The 23134-nt window shown below is 44.1% G+C and overlaps 1 protein-coding gene across 2 annotated transcripts in view; it reads left to right on the top strand.

The window, feature by feature from the left end:
* LOC103068385 (phosphoserine aminotransferase) overlaps window positions 1-8224 on the top strand; it is a 29120-nt gene extending 20896 nt beyond the window's left edge. The window contains exons 8-9 of one of the 2 annotated variants that reach the window (XM_007465520.1): window positions 6930-7067; window positions 7745-8224. In XM_007465520.1, coding sequence (XP_007465582.1) covers window positions 6930-7067; window positions 7745-7850 — 244 coding nt within the window. In that variant the 3' untranslated portion in view covers window positions 7851-8224. The remainder of the gene's footprint in view (window positions 1-6929; window positions 7068-7744) is intronic. The other variant, XM_007465521.1, reaches the window with a different exon arrangement.
* Window positions 8225-23134: the final 14910 nt, after the last annotated feature.

Below are 23134 nucleotides of genomic sequence, written 5' to 3' on the forward strand. Positions count from 1 at the left end.
AGCCTTGACCCCGAACTTGCATCTTCTTCCGAATAAACCTCTTTCTGGGAACTTCCATTCACCCCCTGGGCCGCCTGCCCAGAAAAGGTCATCCGGCTCATGGTGTTCCTCTGGGACCTTGTTACCAGGGTCAGTAGCAGGCTTTGCTCCCTCTCTCCTCTGTGTTAGCAGTTGGACGCTCACTAGTTGTCTCTGTGTGCACTTGGGTTTTCAGGAAGTTCTTTGCTATGGAAATATGGCCCCGAAGAGGAGGTGAGCAGTTAAATGAAAATGCATGTGAATAAAGAGTATGTAACGTAGACGTTAAGAACATGGGCTCTTGTACTGAGTAATTTGTGTAAAGCACCAGAAACTGTATTTGGCACATAGGGAGCATTCCTTAAGGGTAAGCTCTTAATAGTTTTTGTGGTTATTATGGAAAGCACTTAGGATGTTCCTGACACATAGTGTTTAATGTGTATTAGATATTAATTTTAATATGATAAAGCTATTGAAGTGATCAAATCCATATCTACATCTGAGGTCACCTTTTCTCACTTTCATGTGGGGTCCAGACCTTAGGAAAGAGAGGGAAGCATGTGATGTGTCTAGTGACAACCCCAAAATAAAATAAAGCAGGCAGAGCCCTTGGCGCTTTACAGATATGAATACATTTTATTGTCATCACAACCCTGTGAACAGACAGTGTTTTACAGCAGCACAGACAGGTTAGGGTCAGGTGCAGTGGGGAAGTGGAATCAGGCAGGATAAGAACGTGGGGAGAGTCAGGGGTGCTGGTTCCAGAGCCTTTACTAAGGAAACAACAAAAATCACAAATGATAATGACTTTTTTTTTCAAAATGCAGGAATCAGTGGAAAAACTAGAAATGATCATGTTCAGAATTGTGATCAGTTATGTCTAAGTATGTAAAAGTCAGTTACTTTCCCATACTTCAGAAATAACAATAAAAAACAAGGAAAGATCCCATTCGTAATAGTCACAAAAATTAGTAAATATCTAGAAGTCAGTTCAGTGTTCACCTGAAAAAGGATAGATGAAACATTTTAAACATACATGTTAACATTAATAAAATGTAATGTTAACATATGATCTATTAACATATAAAGCCACTGGCAGAGGGAAAGACAGATTGGTGGAAAAGTCCAGAAACTGGTCCATGTTTACTTGAGAATTGCATTTTAAATTAGACAGTTTTAAAGTCTAACATGACTTTTTGTCTAATTGACTGATTGAAGCATTGATAATTCATTTAAACAGAAATTAGATATTTGCATCACAACATACACAAATTCTAGTCCATCAAAAAGATACAAACGCAACTAAATGCAAGAAGCAGATATAAAATACAGGAGAGAATTTCTGTGTAAGTGTAGGGAGTACAGAAGCCTTCCTAAGTAAGCCATAAAACTCAGAAGCCATAAAGTAAAAGATATTACGTGAAAATTTAAAACTTTTCTACAGTTCAAGACATAAAACAAAATGACAGACACAAAAGTTTGGTAGTGTATTAACATATAAAGGTTACTGTTGATATAGAGAAGAACCCACAAATAAATGAAAAAGGATAACCAAATTTTAAAAAGGCAGGGGGTGGTTTCTAACTGTATGAGCAAACAACTCAGAAGAAACACAGCTGGTTAATAGATGAATGAAGCGGGGCCAACTTCTTTAGGAAATGCAGATTAAAACCATGGGATTTTCTTCCCCCTGATCAGCAGAAATTCTAAAGACTGGTAACATCTGGTGTAGGCAAGGGAACAAACACACTTTGGGTATGTTAAGTAAAAAAATGTGTTCAATTTTGGAGCGAGGTTTGCAGCGTCCATCGAAGTTCAAAACTCTGCTGCTCTTTGACCAAAGACTTTTACTTCTAGGCACCTGCCCTCTGCCAGTACTCTGCCTTGCACAGAAGTGTGCACAAAATTGGGCACCTGCAAGTCCAATGCAGGATACTTACGTTAACGGGGAAAATCTAGAGACAACCCGGGTGTCCTTCAGGAGGGGTCTGATGAAGGAAATTACGATCCATCCGTGGTATGGAGTAATGTGTGCGTGGAGAACGGGGAAGGTCTGTGAGCAAACTGGGAAGATGACCTGATACGTCATCAGGTCAAAAGGAAAAAGAGCAGGTGTAGAAAAGGACATGTCTATTATTCCACTTAGAAACCCACAATGTTTGTATTTGTAAATACTATATATGTACATGTGGAAACACGCATATATACATGTATACACATTTGTGTATCTGATCCTGAAAATGTGCAGAAGACTGTTGATGGCAACCACCTCTGTGGAAGGGAATAGGTCTTCATATTTTTACTCTAGTTTTTCTAATCGTGTGCAAATTTAGAATTAATTTTTTATTTAAAAGTTAGGCAGTCAGGAGAGGCCTAGTGACTCTTTTGTGGGCTTCTCTCACCTCAGGATGCACTCTTCATGCCCTTCTTGTTTCTGGTTTGTCTTTTGGAGCAGGCACTGCTGAAATGAGCGTCTTGTCATCGCTTGCCAATTGCCAGCAGTTTTCTTGCGCCCTCCTAACCCTCACCACCTTTGTGAGATGCTGTTTCGCGCTGAGGTGGTGCCTTTCCCCTCACACATGCCCCTCTGGTACCTTGGGAAGTCCCGGGGTTTCTCAGTGGGCATTCTAGAATACTCATCCCAGAGATGCAGTGGGTTTTTCAGCCACATGCATTTGGGGAAAACTCTGTTCCTGTATGAATTATCCTCTTGGGAGTTCACGATTCACTGGAGCTCTTGAGACACTCTAGGAAGTTGAGTCAAGAAACCTGTGTAGCCCTGTTAATTCAGGATTTCCTAAATTTCTATGACTGACTGTGGCACCGCTTTTCCAGTCACAAGCATCCTTAGCAGCTTCCGTCATAGACTCCCTGGGGAGTGCTGCTCAGACTCTGTCCTGGAAGCTTTGCAGTTCCAGGATGACCCGCTGCTTCCAAGGCCACCCGGCCCCCTGCTAGCACTCTGTCAGCCTGGCACCTTCTCCCTGCCCCCAACTCATTCAGGCCACAGGCTCTGCCCTCGCTCTGGGATTTAGTGATAACGCCTGGGAGCGGTGGCCCAGCACAGCCCACGGCAGTGCTCGGTGTGGCTCACAGGGTTTAAAACACATAATTTGAGCCCTTACCGGAACATGGGAAGATGATTTAAATCCAGATGTCTTATTTCATAATCCCCGTGTCTCTGAAAGTGGGAGAAACTGACTGGGAGGGCCGTATGTTTCAAGCAAAAGGGAGACTCTGTTTCTCTGTGGAAGTAAAGAACGAGCCCTCACAGTTAACCGGTAACATAGGGAGTTTGTGCTGAGTCGGTCATGTTGGGCCTGTGATACTCATTTATATGACCGTTGGGTCCCTATTGGCATTTGAATTGGCTGCCCATGCTTGAAACTCCACAGTGTCCCTGTCTTGGTCATCAGGCCTGATTCTGTTGACCTAGAAAGTTCTTTGTGGGAGCTTTCTAGCAGGCCTCTCCCCCAGTGTCCCCACCCTCCAGCCCCTATGTCGTAGTGCTTTTTCTAAAACGCGGAACTCGTTGCGCAGACCTGATTACTCCTCTTTGCTCCAGGATCCGATTGATCCAGGTCCCAGGAGAGCGTGTCTGCAGGGCCCTCCGCGGTCTGCAGTCCTGCCCCCAGCCAGGCACTCAGCACCCCAGGTGCTGCAGAGAACTTGCTGGGGTCCCCCATGCCTTGGCAGACACAGCTCTCTGCCAGATGCCCTCCCTCCATCGTCTCCCCCTGTCCTGACCCCTCCCACCTCCCTTCCTCTGAAACCTTCAACCTTCCCTCCGGCAGAGTTACTTGCTCAGCTCTGTGCTTCCACAGCGCTTGTCCTGTGGAATTTGAATTCCTTCCATAGCTGTCTTGCCAGGTTGGGAGCAGCTGATTCCCCTTCATCTTTTTCTTCCTTCCCTCAGCCCCACAGCAGGGACACTCTCAGGCACCGTGCAACTTTAATCTTCAGTTTCTAGTTCTTATGACATTGTTGCTGTCATGATACCATCTACATTCACAATAGGATGAGTAAATGTGTGGGGGATGACTGTAAATACAGATTCTTTGTAAATCCAGGTTCTTAATTTTTCCCCCTTTTTAATATTTTTTCCCCTTAAATCACGCGTCCTTTTTGCTGCTCCAGCTCTATAATTGGACTCTCACCTGGGGAGCCTGAGGCAGCAGAATATCAAAGAGGGTAGACACTAAATTTTTAATTTAAATGTCAACCAGGATACCTACTACCTGTGAAAAGGGGGGCCCAGAATTCAGGCTCAAAGCCTGTTACCAGATACTTGGTTTCCCTTCTTGTGTCTCTTCTGTCCATCGATGTGCACTTGACTCCTATTAACTTTAACAGGAATTATGTGTGTGCCCTGAGGAGCGAGCATAGCTTTTAATGGGGACATCCTCACACTGCTTTTATTTGCTGTTTAATTTTAATGAATCCCACCCTGTAGAAGGGGAAGAATGAAATAGGATGTGCTTGAGAAAATGGAGAGAGTTATTACATATCTTCCTTGTAATCCAGAATAGCATGTCATCTCTTCTTCTGTTTGTCTCCTTTGTTTGTCAATGGAAGATAATTTTGGCTTGCTTACTTTCCAAATCAGAAACTGAAGTCAAATACTAACGTATCCTAGATGAAATTTGACTCGTTCATTTTTGAGAGTCTGTGAGCCTTGTGTAAGGTACTGAGAATAAAAAGACAAATTTATTGGCTTCAATAGTTATTTACATAGCATTGAATGTGTTCCAGACGCTGTTCTAAATTCTATCAGTTATCTACTTTTGCATCATAGAACACTTCAAGACAGTGACTGAAAACCACAGCCATTTCTTTTGCTCAGGATTCTTTTCAGTCAGCAGGTGGGGCTGGGCTCAGTGGGGTGGTTTCTTCTGCTGGTCTCATCTGAGATCACTTATTCAACCAAGGTCATCTGGTGATCGATCCACCTAGAGTCTAAATGGCCCCCCTCATCTGTCTGGCAGCTGGTGCTGGCTGGCTGTTGGCTGGGCCTGTTATTTCCAGCAGGCTAGCTCGGGCTTGCTTACATGGCAGTGATGTTTTAAGAGGGCAGATATAGAAGCCACATGCCCCTCGAGGCCTCAGCTTGAAAGTTGCACAGCGTCACTCCTGTTGCAGTCTCTTGGTCAAAGCAAGTCCACAAGGCCAGCCCAGATTCAAAAGGTGTGGAGCACAAGACCCCACATGTTGCTGGGAGGGCTGGAGAGAATTTGTGGCCATTTAGTCCTCACATTAGAGAGGCACAACAGAGATTTAGTAACTTGTTCAAGGTCACACAGCTTGGGACAGTACAGTGTTTTAAGTGCTTTGAAAGCTGCTGCTCATTATTTTTAAATCTTACAGCCACTATTCGGACCAACTTATTTTTTTTCTCTGCAGCTTTGTAGAGAAAGGGTCATTCACATTGCTGTGTGGCTGCCATGGGTTGGAAGCTTCATCTATGTTGTACCACTGAACTGTCATAGCTAGTATGAAATGGAGATATTATTATCATTCCCAATATTCAGATGAGGAAACTGAGGCTCTTGGAAATTAAGTATGAGTCATATAAGAGAATGTTAACTCACTGTTCGATATGCATGAGTGATCTCCCTAAGAAAATTATAAATGTCCTGGCACAGATCTTTTTTTAATCTCTTGTTTGCATGTGGAAAATGGTTTTAAAAAATTTCCTGTTGCTGACAATTAAAACTGGATTAGATATCAGCTGTGCTTTAGGGCATCCAGTTCACATTTATTACATTTACTTCATAGTCTACTTTCACCCTAACTAGTGGCAATAGAATTGCAAGTTGATGGGAACAATCTTACTCCAGTCACCTGTACATTTCAGTATACTCCATTATGATGTTTAAATATATAACATTATTAAAAGAACATTAAAGGGAACATAGAATTATCCCATATTCTCACATCCTGAACACAAATATTTTCTATTTCTCTATGCTTCCTTAGAATCTTTATATCCACATTTATACTCTTAACTAGAGTACCCATAACATCTAAAATTTTTCACTTATTAGATCATAAACCACTTCCATTTTGCAGCCTAATCTTTTTATCTTTTTATGTGGCATCTTAATATTTAGTTATAAAGAAATGTTATAATGTATTTTATTTCTATGGTAGACGTAGGTCGTTTCTAACTTTACCTGTTGTAAATTAATTACAGAATATATGATGTTCTGGATGGGCTTTAGTTCAGATGTTTTGTTTAATTCTATCTCTAAATATGTACTCTCATATTTTTTCAAAACATGTGTTCTGAATTTGATTCCCAACGCCTGTCAAGAACCATGTAAATGTGTGTTGTGTGTGTGTGTGTGTTGTGTGTGTGTGGTGTGTTTTGTGTGCATGTGTGGTGTTTGTGTGTGTGTGTGTGTGTGCGCGCACACGCCAACAGTTTTACTCTGGGAAGTTGATTTAAGGAAATAGTTCAAACATACAAAAAATGTCCAAGTAATCCAATGTTATGATGTTTCTTCATATGTTAGCATAACTTTAATTTTTGTAACTAATGCTTTACTTTTTTTTTTCTTTTTGCATTTCTATAACCAAATAACTGACATAGAGTTCATTTGAGGTATAAGTTTTAGATCTAAATCAATTTTCCCTATACAGCACTACAATTATCTCTCTGTTTATTAAATAATATTCACTTTCCTGGAATTATGTGATTCTGAATGCTTAAATATAATATATAGCACTACAATTATCCCTCTCTGTTTATTAAATAATATTCACTTTCCTGGAATTATGTGATTCTGAATGCTTAAATATAATATATAAATGGGTTTATTTGGATTAAAAAAATTTTTTTTTTCTGTTGCTTTGTTAATGGCAGTTGCACATTGCAGAAAAATAGCTGGAACAAAAAACATGTTTTTCAGATGCCCAGTGGAGCCCCAGAATAGAAGCAGGATGAATATTCCATTCCGCATCGGCAACACCAAAGGAGATGATGCTTTAGAAAAAAGATTTCTCGACAAAGCTCTTGAACTCAATATGATCTCCCTGAAAGGGCATAGGTAAGTACTTGTCCCATCCAGAAGCTTGTCAGAGAATTGGTTTAGTTTTCAGACGCTGAAGGAGACACATCTAGGAGCCTGCCCATCCTGGAGTAGCAGTTATTGGAACTAGTTGGGAAAGACCGTTTGTTACGCGGGTTCTCCTGCTGCTGCTTACAGACCCCTTAGCACGATTCCACGGCCGAGAGCATGGGTGGGGGGCACATCTTCTAGGAGCTTTGGTCAAAATTACCTTTGAAAATCTCTGCTCTGACAGCACAAAGGGTGCCATCCCAGCTCTGGTGCAGCTGGCACAGCCTGTTCAGTGTAAGAACAAACACTGTTGCTCCCCCGGACGTCAGAGAGAGTAGTTAATTCTGTCAGCTCCATGGAAGATGTACGTTCTCACGCATGAGAATAGCTGCCCGCTCCCTGCCCGCTGCACGGCAGGCTCATCGAAGAGTTGAGCTAACCTAGGTTCCATGTAAGCGTGACGGTCCTTTACTGCGTTGGAAAGGAATTTTTTAATGACTGAGATGTGTGAAGCTCCTGGCCACCCGCGGGGTCTTTCAGGTGGGAGGTTGGACACGATGGTCTCAGGTGCCGTGACTCGCAGGAGCTGGTGACGGGAAGGAGGGTCGTCTTGATGCTCAACCAGATGCTCCTGTTCTTAACGGCTGCACCTGTGGTTCTTCTAGGTCCGTGGGAGGCATTCGGGCCTCTTTGTATAATGCTGTCACCATTGAAGATGTCCAGAAACTGGCAGCCTTCATGAAGAATTTTTTGGAGATGCACCAGCTATGAGCACATCCTAACCAATATACATTCTGCCCTTGAACAATGTACAAAATTGAAAGTCACTTGGGCATGGCTAAAAAAACTCAACGTGGTATTTTTCTCGAATGAACATGCTTATGATAGATTTTCTTCTTTTTTCAGAGAACAGCAAAACATCCACAGCTATGCTAAGCTGTTGAAACTTAACCTTAATTCTAACTTGAACTGGAAGCTTTTAAAAAATCTTCTCTTGCTTTTCTACCAAATTCTAACTACTGTTGTCTTTGCTGCTACTTTTTCTGCCTAGATCTCATATTCAAAGCTGCCTATGAGTTTAATTATATGCAAACTGCAGGTTATTAATGTTTAGAGACACACAAACACACAGCATGGAGGGTGGGTGGAGCCCTCTAGGTGCTGAATTTTGATCCTTTGCAAGATGACAGCAGTGGGGTCTTTTGGATTCTGCAGCTATTAATTCAGGTCACCACCAACCGTGTTGTGTTGTTCCAGACTAAAAGGCAAACTGGAGATCGTTCTTTATACCTTTATTCTCATAAAGAGATAAAAGTGGCATACTATATGTTTATATAGCAAGGTCTGTTTTTAATACCAAATAGTTTATATCTCTATGCATTTATATCTCTGTGCATTTATATTTCTAATAATACGTTTCTTGTTGATATATGTTGAGACTTTGAGAACTTGTTGGGATCCTTGACCCTGTGCATTAGAGTGTTACGTTCTCAACAGCTGTGTGCCTCCCCTTCCCCCTCCCCTCTCCCTTTTTAAGCTGCTTCACAAGATTTGGAAGCTCCCTGGTTCACTTTTACTTTCCTTTCAGTTGGTAGAAGAATGGTTGGTTGGTTGGTTGGTTGGTTGGTTCTTTGTTTTTCAGTTATGCTGTTAAACTAAAAATCTCTGTTAAACTCCCTTACTGTTTGTTCACGTGACTGTTCTCTTTCTGGTGTTTGACCAGTGATGCCGTGAGTTTGGGAAGATCTTTGCTGAAGAGTCTTTTCCCCTCTTGTTTATCCATTGTCAGTGTTTTATGTTGACCGTGCGAAGGACATTAAAGTCCTAAAACATCTAAACCTTTGTCAATGAATTTCTTTACATGCTTTTTAGACAGATTGTTCTTTTAAAAACTTTATGTTGGGAAAACTTGAGTCTGAAAATAGCATCTGTGAAGGGTATTTTGTTCAAAAAGGTGTAAGACTTGAGTCCTGTACATCCATGTTTTTAATGATTCAGCATACTGGTAGCTTTCCGTTGGCTTTTGGAATGGGCAGTATCAACAAACCACGTTACAACACAGCTCACGGTATAAAGTTCTATGAACTTTGTCCCACTTAGGCTGGAAACATGCCACTAGGACAGTTTTGAGCTATCTTCGTGTTTCGTTGGATTGTGTAATGAGGACTATACTGATCTTTCGTCCCAGTGCTGTACCAATTAGTTGGGTTAGTTGGGTTTCCTGCTTAGGGCTAAGCCTTACCAATCTTGGTTCTCTCATCTGTGAAAAGGAGGATTGAAATAACTCCCCCACTTATCTCAGGGATGTATGAAGAGCTTAAAACGAGGGCTCAATGCAGGATGTGACTGATAACCACAGTAAATTTTTAAATGGCAAAAGCCGGCCAGTGCTTGGACGCCATCCAAGTGTTCACATATAATAGTGCTCAGAGTCTATTTTGCCTCCTTCCTCATCCATTCACGTGATGGTGACAAGTCCCTGTGGTTTGTACCAGCCCCAAATCTCTTGAATCTCCACTTATTTCCATTCCCATTCCCACAGCTAGCTCTGTCAGCCCTCAGCGGATCATTTCAGCAGGCTCATCTGCCCCCACCTGCCCCTACCAGCACAGCCCGTTGGACGATCACTTCCCCTTCATGCTCCTCCTTGGTTCATAAAAAAGCCCAGGCTTCTGAGCCCAACGGTCACAGCTTTGTGGTGTCTGGTCTGGCTTCTTCTTTCTTGTGTTTCTGGTTCTTGGAATGTGGCGAGCGTATATACCCATGCTACGTCGGGTAAGCCTGGAGTTCCTGCCCCCGCTCAGCAAGACTGACGTTCCTTCAAGACACCTGCCAACCTCCTGACCTTGTTTGTGTCTCCTGCATTGCAAGGATGCGCTTTTCCTTTGTTCGTATAAGCGTGACCCTTTTATCCCGTCACAGCACCTCCATTCTGTGTTTTCCTGTGCCGAGGGTGTCTGCTTACGTGCCTTCCCCATCAGAGCAAGGAACAAGCCCTGTTTCTCCACCTCCATCACCTGGCATCCTGCCTTGCCCTTAGGAGGAGCTCAATGACTGTCCGTTTAATGAATGGAAAGACAGGACTTCCTGAATTTCACAAACAGCCTGCAGTAAAGGCAGAGGTATAATCTCACATACGCGGATATTTAATTTTTCAAAAGCTTCCTATGTAATTTCATTTTTTACTAAAATTTAGAATCTTGGAGAGCTCTCAGACTCTTTATATTTGTGTGAAAGTGTTTGGAAAACGGTGAGCAACTGCGTTCATACCAGGACAAAGGGTGGTCACTGTTGTCTGGAGCTCAGATCGCTGGAAGATACTCACTGAGTGAAAACCTTGACCTTTGAATGTCTCAAGTGAGTGAACGGACGCCAGTCTGCTGACCATGTGGAGAGAGGTGGAAGGGGAGATAAGGATGCAGGCCCTGGGTCAACAGGCTGTGGGAGCCACAACTGGCCAGTCTTTAAGATTAAAAGCAAAGTGGACAGACAGGTGTCTTTCAGGCCTTGGGAAATCTGTGTAAGGCTTGGCGGCCTCATCTTCCTTTAGATCTTCCAAAGTGTCCTCCCAAACTGATTTTGACTATTTTTCTCTTTCAAGATTTGACAACACATAATCATGTTAACACCACCTAAGTGAGAAAAAACAGATTTGTTCCCACGTTGCTTATGTTTACCTGCACACACTGCTTCATCCCCAGCACTGCGGCTCTGTTCTTTGCCTGCACAAGAAACAAAATTGGAATTGATCTGTTCCGCGCTAGTCTGTGTTTATCTAAATATCTAATGCTATCTCGTCACAACTTAGCAGATGCTGGAAGGTTTGGCAAGCCCTTAGGTGAACTATGTGATGTAACAAATAACTATTCCTTTTTTCCCCTTTAGAGCTTAAGGAGCCACTAAGACCCCGTAAAATGGACAAGACCCATTGATAGATGTCCAGGTCTGCCGAAGGCACTTGCAGGTCTGGCCTTGTATCGCTGTGTGATTAATGTTTGTTGTATCGTGTTCTTTGGAAGGAAAATAAAATGAGAAGAATTTTCTCACATTCGATCAGAATGAACATAATTAAAAAGTGAAATGCTACTGCGTCTGCAAAGAAATCAATCACTTTAATTGGAAAGAAGATTCCTTGCCTCTGTTAGTAATTGGGCTCTTGGTAATTTAGAATCGGAATCCATGACAGTTTGTGATAAATTGTCTCCTTTTGGGCTAAAGAAGGTAAGAAGTTCTAATTACCCCTGGATTATTCCAGAGTGGGTGGAAAAGCTTGATCAAAGAGATACTGGGAGAGAGCTAGAAAAGCTATCAGTGAGCAAAGATTTATTGAATTTCTTTCTAAGAAGCTAAAGAATAAAATAGTTCATTTGTTGTGACAAAAACAAGAGCCTCTGGTATATTTGAAATCCCAGAGCAAATTGGATTTTCTAAGAAAATAGGGAACTGGGCATATTAGAAAAAGTTTACTTACACAGAGGTTCTATAGTTAGGTTATAGAAATTGGCCTTGCTTACTTGTTAGCACATGAGGATATTGACAGCCTTGGGCCTCACTTGGGGAAAAGTGTGGATTCATACTTTGAGTGTTTAAATGTATAAGTAATTGGCACTGAGTTTCAGGAAGTCCAAAATGTTTTATTCAAATGAAAGTGTAATTTAAGTTAGTAGAAATGTACTCAGGGTCCTAATGAATGAATCTACTGACCCAATCCCCGTTGGGATCCTAGCCTTTGTTTCTCTTCAGATTGTCAACAATACCTGAAGAATAGGCTGGATTTTAGGTTGATGTATTTATTTTGAATGGTGTGTGTTTATTTTACATATCTATATAGAGGTAGATACATAGTTATAGATATAATTTCAAACTTAAAGAAAAGTTGCAAGATTAGTACAAAGAACTCTTGTATGTGCTTTACCTAGATTCACCAATTATTAATATTTAGCTTTATTTGCTTTGGCATTCACTGTCTCTCCATATATACATGTTTTTTTTCTCCTGAACCCTTTAAGGGTAAGGAGACATTGTGCCCTTTTCCCTAGAAATAGTGATTACTTCCTGAGTGAAACAACATTTTCTTACCAAACCGCAGCACAGTGGTCTAAGTCAGAAATTTAACATTGATACTGTAGACTGATCTACCGTCCATATTCAAATTTTGTCACTTATTCCAGTAACATCCTTAATGGCTAATTTTTTCAGGCCAGGAACCAGTCTACAATCATGCATTGCACTTAGTTCTCATGTCACTTTGGTCTAAATATGAAATAATTCTCCAGCCTCTTTGTTCTTCATATTATTGAGAGTTTGTGATGAGTATAGGCTGGTTGTTGTGTAGAATGATCCTCGGTCTGGGTTTGTCCTCTGTTTCCTCATGGTTCTTTCATGTTACGTGCTTTGGATGGGGTTCCACAGAGGTGACGGTGTGTCTCTCTGTGCATCCTTACAGGAGCCCCCTCATGGTCATCTGTCTCCTTAGCATCTTGGTTAAGGTGGTGCCCACGAACTTTCTCCACTGTCAAGTTATTATTTGTCCCTTTGTAGTTAATAAGTAATTTATGGAGAGATATTTTGAGACTCAGAGTATTCTGTTCTTCATCAAACTTTTGAATTACATATCTGGTTCATAGAACTGGAAATTCAGGTGGATTTATTTGATGGAGAAGGTGAAGTGATTCTTAATGCTTACTTTCCACTAGTATTTTTACAAACCACCCTTCTCTCTCCCAAAGGAAAAAGAATCCTAAAATATAAGCAGGGGTGTGCAGAACAGTTCATTGAGTAGTGAAAAGGCAACCGTTGGAGGATATATATTCCAGTAGCCCTGAGAGTAACAAACATATTTTGAGAATGTGAACAGTGTGGGCAAGTGTACTTTTTGGTGAACCAGGGAAGGAGGAAAAGAACCCCCTGATCAGGATATAGGGACCAACTTGCAGACCTTTCCTTCCCTGTCTAGTCTAGTTTGTTTATTTCTCAGTAGTTTTAGAAGTACAACCCTTTGGCCACACAGACCTTTAATCTAATAAGCAGATCATGAACCACAGAGCCTGATTATGCTTTGAAAGATGTGCTATATATAACAACCTAAAGTTAAAATTGCTTCTAATGACTCTAGCCCAGCAGAATAGCCCCCAAGAGAAATGTAAAATCTTGGCTTCCATCTAGCCAGGTGAAAAGCCGTAGGCATCCCGAGAAATGAAACTTAATGAAGTTGAAACGTAAGAAATGTTACAGGTCATTCTGGGGGAAAAAAAATAATGATCTTATCCAGCAGAGTAAAAAGCGGCTAGAGGCTGAATCATGCTTTCCTGTTCCCTTTCCCCCAGTTTAAAACCATAGTTTCTTTAGGTTGAAAGTCCAGAGGTTGAAGCAGAAATCTTTAGGAGTTCTTAGGAAATGACAGGTGAGCAGGTTAATAACCTCAGGTAGCAACTATTCTGCTGTAAGACACACCGGGGAAAATACTCCTGAATTTCTGATGCATTTAAATCTAGGGCAGAGTCTAACATACTTTCTGAAGAACTATGTTCAGATTAAGGCTCCAGCTGATGTTACCCATTCACCTCCCCCATTAAGCCATCCCCAGTTCTCCCAATGGCATATTGTTCAAGATATGGTGTCTTCCATCAGCAAGGTTCTTGTGGATACAGGGGCAAGATATATCAGTTAGGATTTCGTTAGTCACAATAGATAGAAAACTTGGTCCAAACTGGCTGAAGCCAAAAAAAAAAAAAGAATCATTGGTTGATGTAACTGAAAGTCCAAAGACGAGGGCCAGCCCAGGTCTAGTTTACTCCAGAGTCCCATGGTGCGTATTCTTTGGAACCACCTTTCCGGGACTCTGTGTCTTTGTCCTCCTTCGTGTCATGCTTCATGATAACCACATTGGTGACATCGCCTCTTCAGAACAGGTCCGTAGCTCTGCTTTCCCCGCCAGTGTCCAGGCTCACTCTGCTTGGGCTGCCTTAGGTCATTTTCTCATTCCTGTGCCAATGAGTAGGACCCAGAGGAAGGGACATGCTAACTGGCTGGAATACAATAGGGCCCATCCTTGGAGCTGGGTAGGTGGCCAGTCCCACCTAAACCATATAGAAGACTGTGCAGTTTGCCAAATAAGTTCTGCTTTTTGTTGCCCTCATGGAGCTTACAGCTTAGTCAGGGAGGCAGACAAACAAATAAGCAAATGGATACAAGATATGAAGTAAAAGAACAGAGCTGTGAGACTAAGTGTCAGGGGGACACAGTCCAGACGGAGAAGTGCGAGGTGACATTTGAGTTGAGATCCGAATGGTCGAGCAGGAGTTAAGAAAAGAGGTTAGGGAGAGACAAAAGCCACGTGAGCATTTGGGGAGACATTTATCATTTTACTTTCTCTTCAGAGAGTTGGTGTGTGATGCTCAAAATATTGAACAACTAGTGTGGTACCCTAGAGAGGCCAAAGTTACTAGTGGCCAAAGGAGGATGACTACAGGAAAGCACCAGCTCGCCGTAGGTGGCCACAGATGAGTGGCCCACTGCTGGGGTCTGAGGCCCACAGGGCTAGGGCTGGGGCAGAGACTGTTAACCAACTAGGATGGATAGTAGATAAGTATATAAGTAACGGGTATGGCTTGTACCTGCTGGTGCTGGATTTCAAGCCTGACTGTACCCTGTTCTTCTGGGCCTCTTTCCACTATTTACTGACCACCAAACCTTCCCTATGCGATATTCAATAAACATTGACTAAACGTATAGATGACTATATTGATAGCATGGGAAAATTATCTACATTCATGCCTGATTGATATTGATAGGCGATTTCGCCCCAGAGCAAATTAGCAAATGCTTCCTTAGGTTCCACAGAGCATCTTAGACGTTGATTTTCAACTAGAGGCTTCTGGGATTTGAATCAGCATCTGCCTGAGGTTTGCAAGTTGAGGGGAATCTCAGCCTGGAGATACATGTTGATTCCACTGCGGAGTGTTGGAAGCCCGCACGGAGTAATAAACTTATAGTTGTGTCTTGTTTGGACTATTTAATACTTATTAACTTAATGGGCACGTTAAAAAAAAATCATGAGATGAAGCATCAACATCCTGATTCCTGTCTTTTCTTGAAAGGGGAGAAGATTTGGGCCTGCATTTCAGCATATGGAAGTTTGTCTGCAGCCAGTAGAGGCTGCCTCTTTAGATGGTGTGCTCTAATTTGCTTGTCTTCCACCTTTCTCACTGTTTTCATATTTGTTACGTACTGGCCCTTGGGTACCGGGTCTGAAAATAGCAAGATTTAAGCTTTCTATTAGAAAACCATAGCAAGGTAAAAAGAGTACGATGATCCTTGGCATCACCCTTCTGGCCTTTTCCACTGTTTCAACCCCAGCAGCAGGAGCATAAACTTTCCAGCTGTGTGAAGGACTCAGAACTGAGCCAGAACAATCCCCAAACCAGCTGAGGTTAGTCTGTTAGCTTTGCGCAGGCTGAAAGCTTTAAATAATCATTTCCAGTCATACCTTCTGGTCATTTCCCTTTAGTGTAAAGTTTCCACCTCCAAGTTCTTCTCTTACACCCTGAGAGGCTGGCCCAGAACTAACCTAGGAGCCTCCACTTGGGTGAGTAATTGTCATTAGCCTCCTTTTAATCTCTTAAGCATCTCTCCTGTTTAGGGCTGAAGTCTAGTTCTATACGATTTCAAGTAAAAACTCCCATCCACAAGTCACTGATCCATTCATCCAACTTTACCTATTGATTTAGCAAAATGGGGAATCATATTGACAAGATCATTATCCTTAAGCGATTTGGAGCCTAGAAGGGAAATTAAAATGTCAAAATGCAATTGTCATACTCTGGGACAAGTGCGTATCAGGTAGGGTTGCTGATAAAATACAGGACACCCGGTTAAACTTGCGTGGTTTATTTGTTAAAACTGATAACCCGGGGCTTCCCTGGTGGCGCAGTGGTTGAGAGTCCGCCTGCTGTTGCAGGGGACACGGGTTCGTGCCCCAGTCCAGGAGGATCCCACGTGCCGCGGAGCGGCTGGGCCGGAGCCTGTGCTCCACAACGGGAGAGGCCACAACAGTGAGAGGCCCGTGTACCGCAAAACAGGTAGGGTTGCAGATAAAATACAGGACACCTGGTTAAACTTGCATGGTTTATTTGTTAAATCTGATAACCCTACCACCGGGGAAAGTGTTGGGTGCAAGGGAACACAGGTGAGGAGGACCAAGGAAGTCTTCCTAGAAGCACTGCCATTGAGGCCAACACGAGAGAGGCTAAGTCAGAAGAGGTGCAGGATAGGGGAGGGCTCTGTGAAGACAGAGAATAGCACGTGTGAAGGCCCTGACTTGAGAGCTGCCCCAGGAAATTCAGAGGCCTGAGGTTCAGGATGTGGGAATGTGGAGGGTGGAGGAGTGTGTCAGGGGAGGGGAGGCTGGAGACGCGATGAAGTCCTGCCATGGAATGTGGACTGGATCCTAAGCACAACGGGCCAGCCATTGTAGGACTTGAGGCGGCAGAGCGATGTAAGATACGCATTTGAGAAAAATCCTTCTGGCTGGAGTGTCGTGACTGATTAGAAGAGGGAGTCTGGAGACAGGAGAAGGCAGAGCGTGCTTGCTGCAGTAATGATAGTGATGGCGGTGGCTGTGAGGAAGAGAGAGGAATGGATGAGCTACTTAGACGACGGATGGGTAGATGTGGGAGATGAGGGAAGAGAAAGGCCGCGCATGAAGATGGTTCCACTCAGTGGGACAGGAGAGGTAGGGAGAAGTGGGTACTGCGCTGCCATTTGCCTGTTTGCCTCAGACCGGCTCCCTGCCTTTCCACTGCTCTGCTCCGTGTCACAGGGCTGATCCTGCAAACCCCATCGCCCAGATTTGGTAGGTTCAGCCAATGGAAAGCATTGGCCGGAGTTTAGAGGGCAGGGGGATGGGAGAAGCCAACGTATTTTCCCCTCCCCCTTGGCTCTCTGTTCGGGTAGCTGCAGCAGGCCTGGTGGCCGCTTTGCTCTGAGTGGCTGCCCCGCCAGGCAGCCACTCCCTCTGTGCTTCCAGCTCCTGCCTGGCAGCTGTGGCAACACCACTTCCTTCTTTGCCCCCCCAGCCCAGCAGTGGGATGGGTGTGGTTTCCTCTGCTGTGACTCTCTGGGATGTCTCACCATCCCATTTGGCCTTTTAGCTTTTTCATCATCATATGAAATTTGTCGTATTGAACTGTCTGTCACGGGCTGTTTTTCTGAGTGGACATTCAGTAATACGGACGTGATGGATTTGAGGTGCCTTATGAGACATTTAAATGGAGACGTTTAATAGGAAGTCGTATATAGACTGAAAGGTGCAGAGAGTGGTCTTAGATGGAGACAGACTTAGCTGGTAATTGAAACTAGGGGAGAGGATTAGGTCCTGCAGGGAGGTGGCATAGCAGATGAAGAGCGGAGAGCCTAATACAGAGCCCCGAGAAATACCCCTAGGACGGTCAGCTCAGAAAGAGACTGGGAGGGTGCCGAGAGAGAGAAAACTGTCAGGAGGGTTGGGTGGCGCAGAAGCCAAGGGAAGAGATTTTCAAGACAGAGAGGCAGTTTAAGATCTAACTCGGCTTGGCGGTCACATAGATAAGGATTGAGTAGTCCCCTGGACTTGTCAACGGAGAAATCATCGGGGGCTTCAAGGAGATCAGTTTCATGAGAGTAGTGGGGCAGAAACCAGGTCGCAGTGTAGCTGGGAGGGGAGCAATGGGGGGCAAGTCAAGAAATTGATGGCAAAGGGAAAGAAGGGAGGGGTGGATAGAAGGACAGGAGAATGGAATGGAGGAGGGCATTTCCTTGTGGCTCTTTAACCTGGCTGGGAGGGGCCAACAGAGAAGGAGAGCCTGAAGATGTAGGAAGAGAGGGTGGCATCCCGAGCCCAAGGGGGACTGGCCCCTGTCTTCAGCTCCCACCAGCTGGATGTTCCCTTCCTCTAGCTTTCCACGTAGGCTGTGGAAGTTGCCCCTTGCCTCCTTGGATCAGCTGCCCTTGATTCGTTCGTCCTTTTCTTATTTCTTAGCACATCTGGGTCATACGTCATGTGAAGACAAACAAATCACCACTGATGCTTAATTTTCCTGAAAAATCCCCCAGCCAGGTACCATTTTGGAGAACTACATACTGTTTCTCAAAAAGCCAAAGTAGCCCATTCTTCCTCTGTCACTGGGAGAGATTGCTGTTTCTTGGAGAACCCGATGAAGAGGGTGACTCGCACTTAGGAATAACGTTGCTTGACAAGTGCAAAAGGTGAGGTACTTTGGCTATGAGGGGCCTCTGAGGCCTGAGACTTCCTGAGAGTTGGCAGACTCACAGCTCCCATTTCTCTCTGACCCTGGGCTATGAGCTCATTAAATGAGATGGTAAATAAAATCACTGACATGGTTTAAATGATAATTTTGTTCTCTCTTTTTCATTCAGAGCAAATTTAATGGAATTTGTATACAATGTATGGATGAAATATCCATACGATGGGGCTTGACTATAGCCTCATGATTCCCCTTCCCTTTTCTACATCTGGCCCCTTTAGCTCTGCAGACTTAACCCCACACCGTCAATCCACCCAGTCGGTCGGCTGAGCGTCTCTTCCTCCTTCGCATCTGGTCGTTGTCGTCACCTTGTCCTCCACTACCGCGTCCTGCAGTAGCTGTTAGGTCCAGAGAGGTTGGTTCACTGTGAGCAAGTAACTGTCAACTCCATGGACAGCCGGAAGTGACTTGGCAGCCGGGATGCGCCCACCCTGAGTTAATCATACCAATGAGGGTCAAGGAGAATGGGGATGCAGCTGGTCTGCAGAGCCCCAGCAGTTCTGAGACACATGCTCCTGGATCCACATGTTGTTCCATATCTAACCTTGCCTTTCTTTGTTCTCTCTCTTGACGCCATCCAGGTTTCTGCTCTCCTTGTCCCTTTGGGGAGGGGGGTCAGTACCAGCCCAGGTGTAGTCCCCAAATGCTTCCTACTTCCAGGCCCTACATAGGCTTGTATATCCACTTGCTTGGGTTGCCCTGGCATTCGTGATAACAAGTTGAGTGGTTTCTGCCCTAGGCTCTCTTTTCTGGCATCCTTCCTTGCTGAAATGTCAGAGGAGGCCATTGAGAGGGCGTGACCGCCAGTTGACCCGAGAGCTGGACCCGGGCAATCAGAGACTCCTCACCCCCTCCCCTGACCTTGGAATATACATTCTGCCCACCATTCCCACAGTGGGAACCATTTTCAAGAACGCAGCCTTGAGAGAGTAATGTGTTATTGAGACTGTGTGGACAGTATACGTGAGTGAACCCTGTTAAGATCTCTGTGTAAACTCAAGATCCTGGTGGGTGGGTGCTGAGATCTATTCGTCTTTCAGCTGACCAAGGCAAGCCTTGTAAGCAGGTTCCCTTGCTTGTTAAAACTGCCACTGACTAGTCTGGAGCGGGCTGCCTCTTTCTTCAGTCTCTCCTTGCCCTCTGTGTATAGGGGCCAGTTTTCACACCAGCAGATAATCTTAATGCTTTGTTTTCTTCCAAGTATGTACAAATCAAATAATGCTCTTGTGATAAAAATTATACAAAATTATACAGAGAACCAAACATATACTTTCCATTATATCTTTGATGTACTAGTTGGTGTTAAATTGACATGTTTCTTCACCTGTGTTCTTTGGACTGTTTTTTTCATTCATGTCTGTTTTTCTCCAGATGATTGTCTACTGATTTATACAAATATGTGAATTTGGATAAACGAATACATTTTACTCTCAATTTCAGTTTGCATCCTTTGCTCTCCAACAATCATTGGAGTGCTGTTTTCAATATGTCCATGAAGGGATTCAAAATAACGAAAATGCTTTCGAAAAATAGTGTCGTAGGTTGACAGAGTGGTTTATAAATTACAGCATACGCTTATGCTCTTAATTCTTTGTCACAACCCTGCTTATCATGGCTGGAATTGCTCCTACACCTGTGGGGTCAGCTGGGGGTTGTCTGTCAGCCGGGCCAGGGCCCTGACTGGGCCACATGCCTCTTATGCCCCAGCTAGTAACTGGGGCTTGTGCTCATGGGAGTAGCAGGGCTCCGAGAGGGAGAGCAGAAGCATCTTGGGACCTAGCTCTGAGCTGGCACACCATCGTTTCTGCTGCCTTCTGTTGGCCATGGCAAGTCACCTAAGTTCAAGGGTGGGGAAATCAACTCTGCCTCTTAATGAGAGAAGTTGGAATGTCACATTGCAAAGAGTGAGGACACAAGGAGTCAACCTGGAGCCATTTTTGCAATTTGGGATGGTGCTTGGTGCCTTCCTCAAGGAGGTCGTCCAAAACCATTTTTCAAACATCCCAGGTTCCTATAAATCTCCACCTCTGGTTTGGCAGCCCCTAAAAATTCCCAATCAGTTTTGGTAAGGGGACACTTGGTGACAGTGTTGTCTTTCGAAATGAGTAGTTCCATTACCGACATTACATTACTCCTCATACATTATTTATAAGGTTTCCCTGTTTGTATGTGCAAAATATTTCTGTGTATATTTTGAGAACTAAATTGTACAGGCCTCTTTTTTTCTTTCACACACCCTAGAGATGTTATACAGGCAGTAAAAGTGCCCAATTTTTTGAGAAATTGGAATAATCAAGAGTTACCTGTATGGAATGCTGTTAACGATGGCAGTTCACCCTAGAGTACCTTTCATCTGAGACACTTAGGGTCTGTTAACAGATTAAAAGAAGTAAAAGACACCGATCTAGAGAATTTTCATTATCTTGTGCTCTGAAAACTTGGATTTTCATTGGTTTGAATGGGCCTGAAAATGCATTTTTATTACTAGGGGCATAGAAGCCTCTAGCGGTATTCTTAATAAAGCAAGGTGAGTTATAAGTAATCATCTGATGGAGGGTAAGTGTATCATACTCCATTTTAAGAAAAATACAATATAAAAGTCTTACCATGGAAGAAAATCTTTATATGATCTTTAAAAAAAAAAAGACTTCAAGAAAAATAAAGACACGACACTATATTAAATTTAAAGTCAGTGACTTCTAAGCAAAGCAAAGCAAAGACGGTCTGATTAAGGCCGTTGCATTGTTCTGGCATTTTTTACGTCTCACCCATTTCTGTGGCCTCTTTAGAATGTAAGCTTTCAGGGCACAGAGAACAACTTCATCTTGACGTAGGACTGAGCAAATGCACGGAGAGATTCTCAATAAATAGGCATTAAATCCTAAGTCCAGAAGGGGCCTTTAGATGCCTTCTCTTTACTCCTTAGTAGAACTGTTTTAACCAGCCCAGAAAAACAGATTTTTTTTCTTTAAATCTCAAAATTCAGAGATTCCACAATCAGAACTTACTTCTCACATTTCCTTGTGGTCTGCTGTGGGCATCTGTCGAATGGTGTGAACTCTGCGTGGGGACCCTGGCCTACCCTCCAGGCCCACGGTTTGGGCGGCTGTGGTGCCATGCTGTGCTAAGGGGCCTTCTTTGGCGGTCTGGGCTCCAGTGAGCCTTGGTCATGTTCTTTTTTTTTTTATTTTTTAATTTTTTTATTTATTCTTTTGGCTGTGTTGGGTCTTCATTTCTGTGCGAGGGCTTTCTCTAGTTGCGGCAAGCGGGGGCCACTCTTCATCGCGGTGTGCGGGCCTCTCACTTTCGCGGCCTCTCTTGCTGCGGAGCGCAGGCTCAGTAGCTGTGGCGCACGGGCCCAGTTGCTCCGAGACATGTGGGATCTTCCCAGACCAGGGCTCGAACCCGTGTCCCCTGCATTGGCAGGCAGATTCTCAACCACTGCGCCACCAGGGAAGCCCCGGTCATGTTCTTTTATGGAACCTTGGGTGCTTGACCGCTCTGACCCTCAGTCTCATTTGCACGTTCTGGGGAGGATTAAATGAGTTCATGTGATATCCAAGTGACTGAGGCAGAGCAGGCTCGGGATGAATCTTTGCTTAGTTTTCATTAGCTGTGGAGAAGAGAATGACCCTAGGGATGAGCTACGTGGACTCCAGCTTGGTGCCTCTCCAGCTTTAATATGGGTGTGCCTCTCTCTTGTGGATCTTGTTAAATGCAGGTTCTTATTCAGTAGTTCTGGGGTGAGGCCTGGATTCTGCACTTCTAACAAGCCCCTAGGTGGTGGTGACCCTGATAGCAAGGGTCCAGCTCCTGCCTTTCTCCCTTCTTTCTAGTAGAGCAGGATGTCTGCCCCCCGGGAGGAGAAAACACCTGCAACCTGACTACTGTTAACCAGCTTCCCTCACAGGCAAGGGGCCTGTACCACTGCTACCCAACCATTTTGTCTGAGGCGCAGCAAGCCAAAACACTGAGATGCTGAGGTTTGCAGCAAAGAGGAGGTTTATTCACAAGGCAGCCAAGCGAGGAAGAGACGGGAGAATAGGTCTCAAATCCGCCTCGCTGAAGGCAAGGGGCTTGGGGCTTCTATGGGGTAAAGAATAAAGAAGCAGGGCAGTATGAGGTGTGGCGAGCATGAGGAAAGGTGATTGGAACAAGGCGTGCTCATCATTGTTCTGAGCTGGTGTAACTAGGCTACAGGGCTCAGCACATTCTCAGGCTGGAGTTTTCGGCCCGCTGATGGCAGAAGGTCAAAAGGCACTTGCCCAGTTGGAGGGTCGGCGGTCCTCTCCAGTTTTAAGCAGCTCAGCCTAACTAGACACAGCTGACTCCAAGTTCCTGGACAATCCCGGAGCAAACATTTTATTGCTTGTGCTACATGCTACTTGGAGTACATGCACGTGTTCAAGCTACCTTGATGAGTGAAGACAGGATTTGACTAATCATGACACATGGTTTCACCTCCAGGCGAGCAGAAGAGAGTCGGCCCCCTGGCACCTGGAATCGGAGGCAGATGGTTTAAAAACGGGCTCTCCTACCCTCTGTGTGATCTTAGGTAGATTATTGAAACTTCCTGTGCCTCTTTCTCCACCAGTAGCATGGGGACACTCAGAGTCCCTCTCTTGCGGGCTGTTACGGGGGTTCAGTGAGATATAGATGCATGCACAGGCACATGGGAGACACCCAGTGTGTGTTAACTCCGTGCTTATTTTTATTAGGAGACCAGTATTGTTAGAAGATATGGTGCCAACA

Source organism: Lipotes vexillifer, unplaced genomic scaffold, assembly GCF_000442215.2.
Source record: "Lipotes vexillifer unplaced genomic scaffold, Lipotes_vexillifer_v1.1 scaffold993, whole genome shotgun sequence".
Taxonomy (NCBI): Eukaryota; Metazoa; Chordata; class Mammalia; order Artiodactyla; family Lipotidae; genus Lipotes; species Lipotes vexillifer.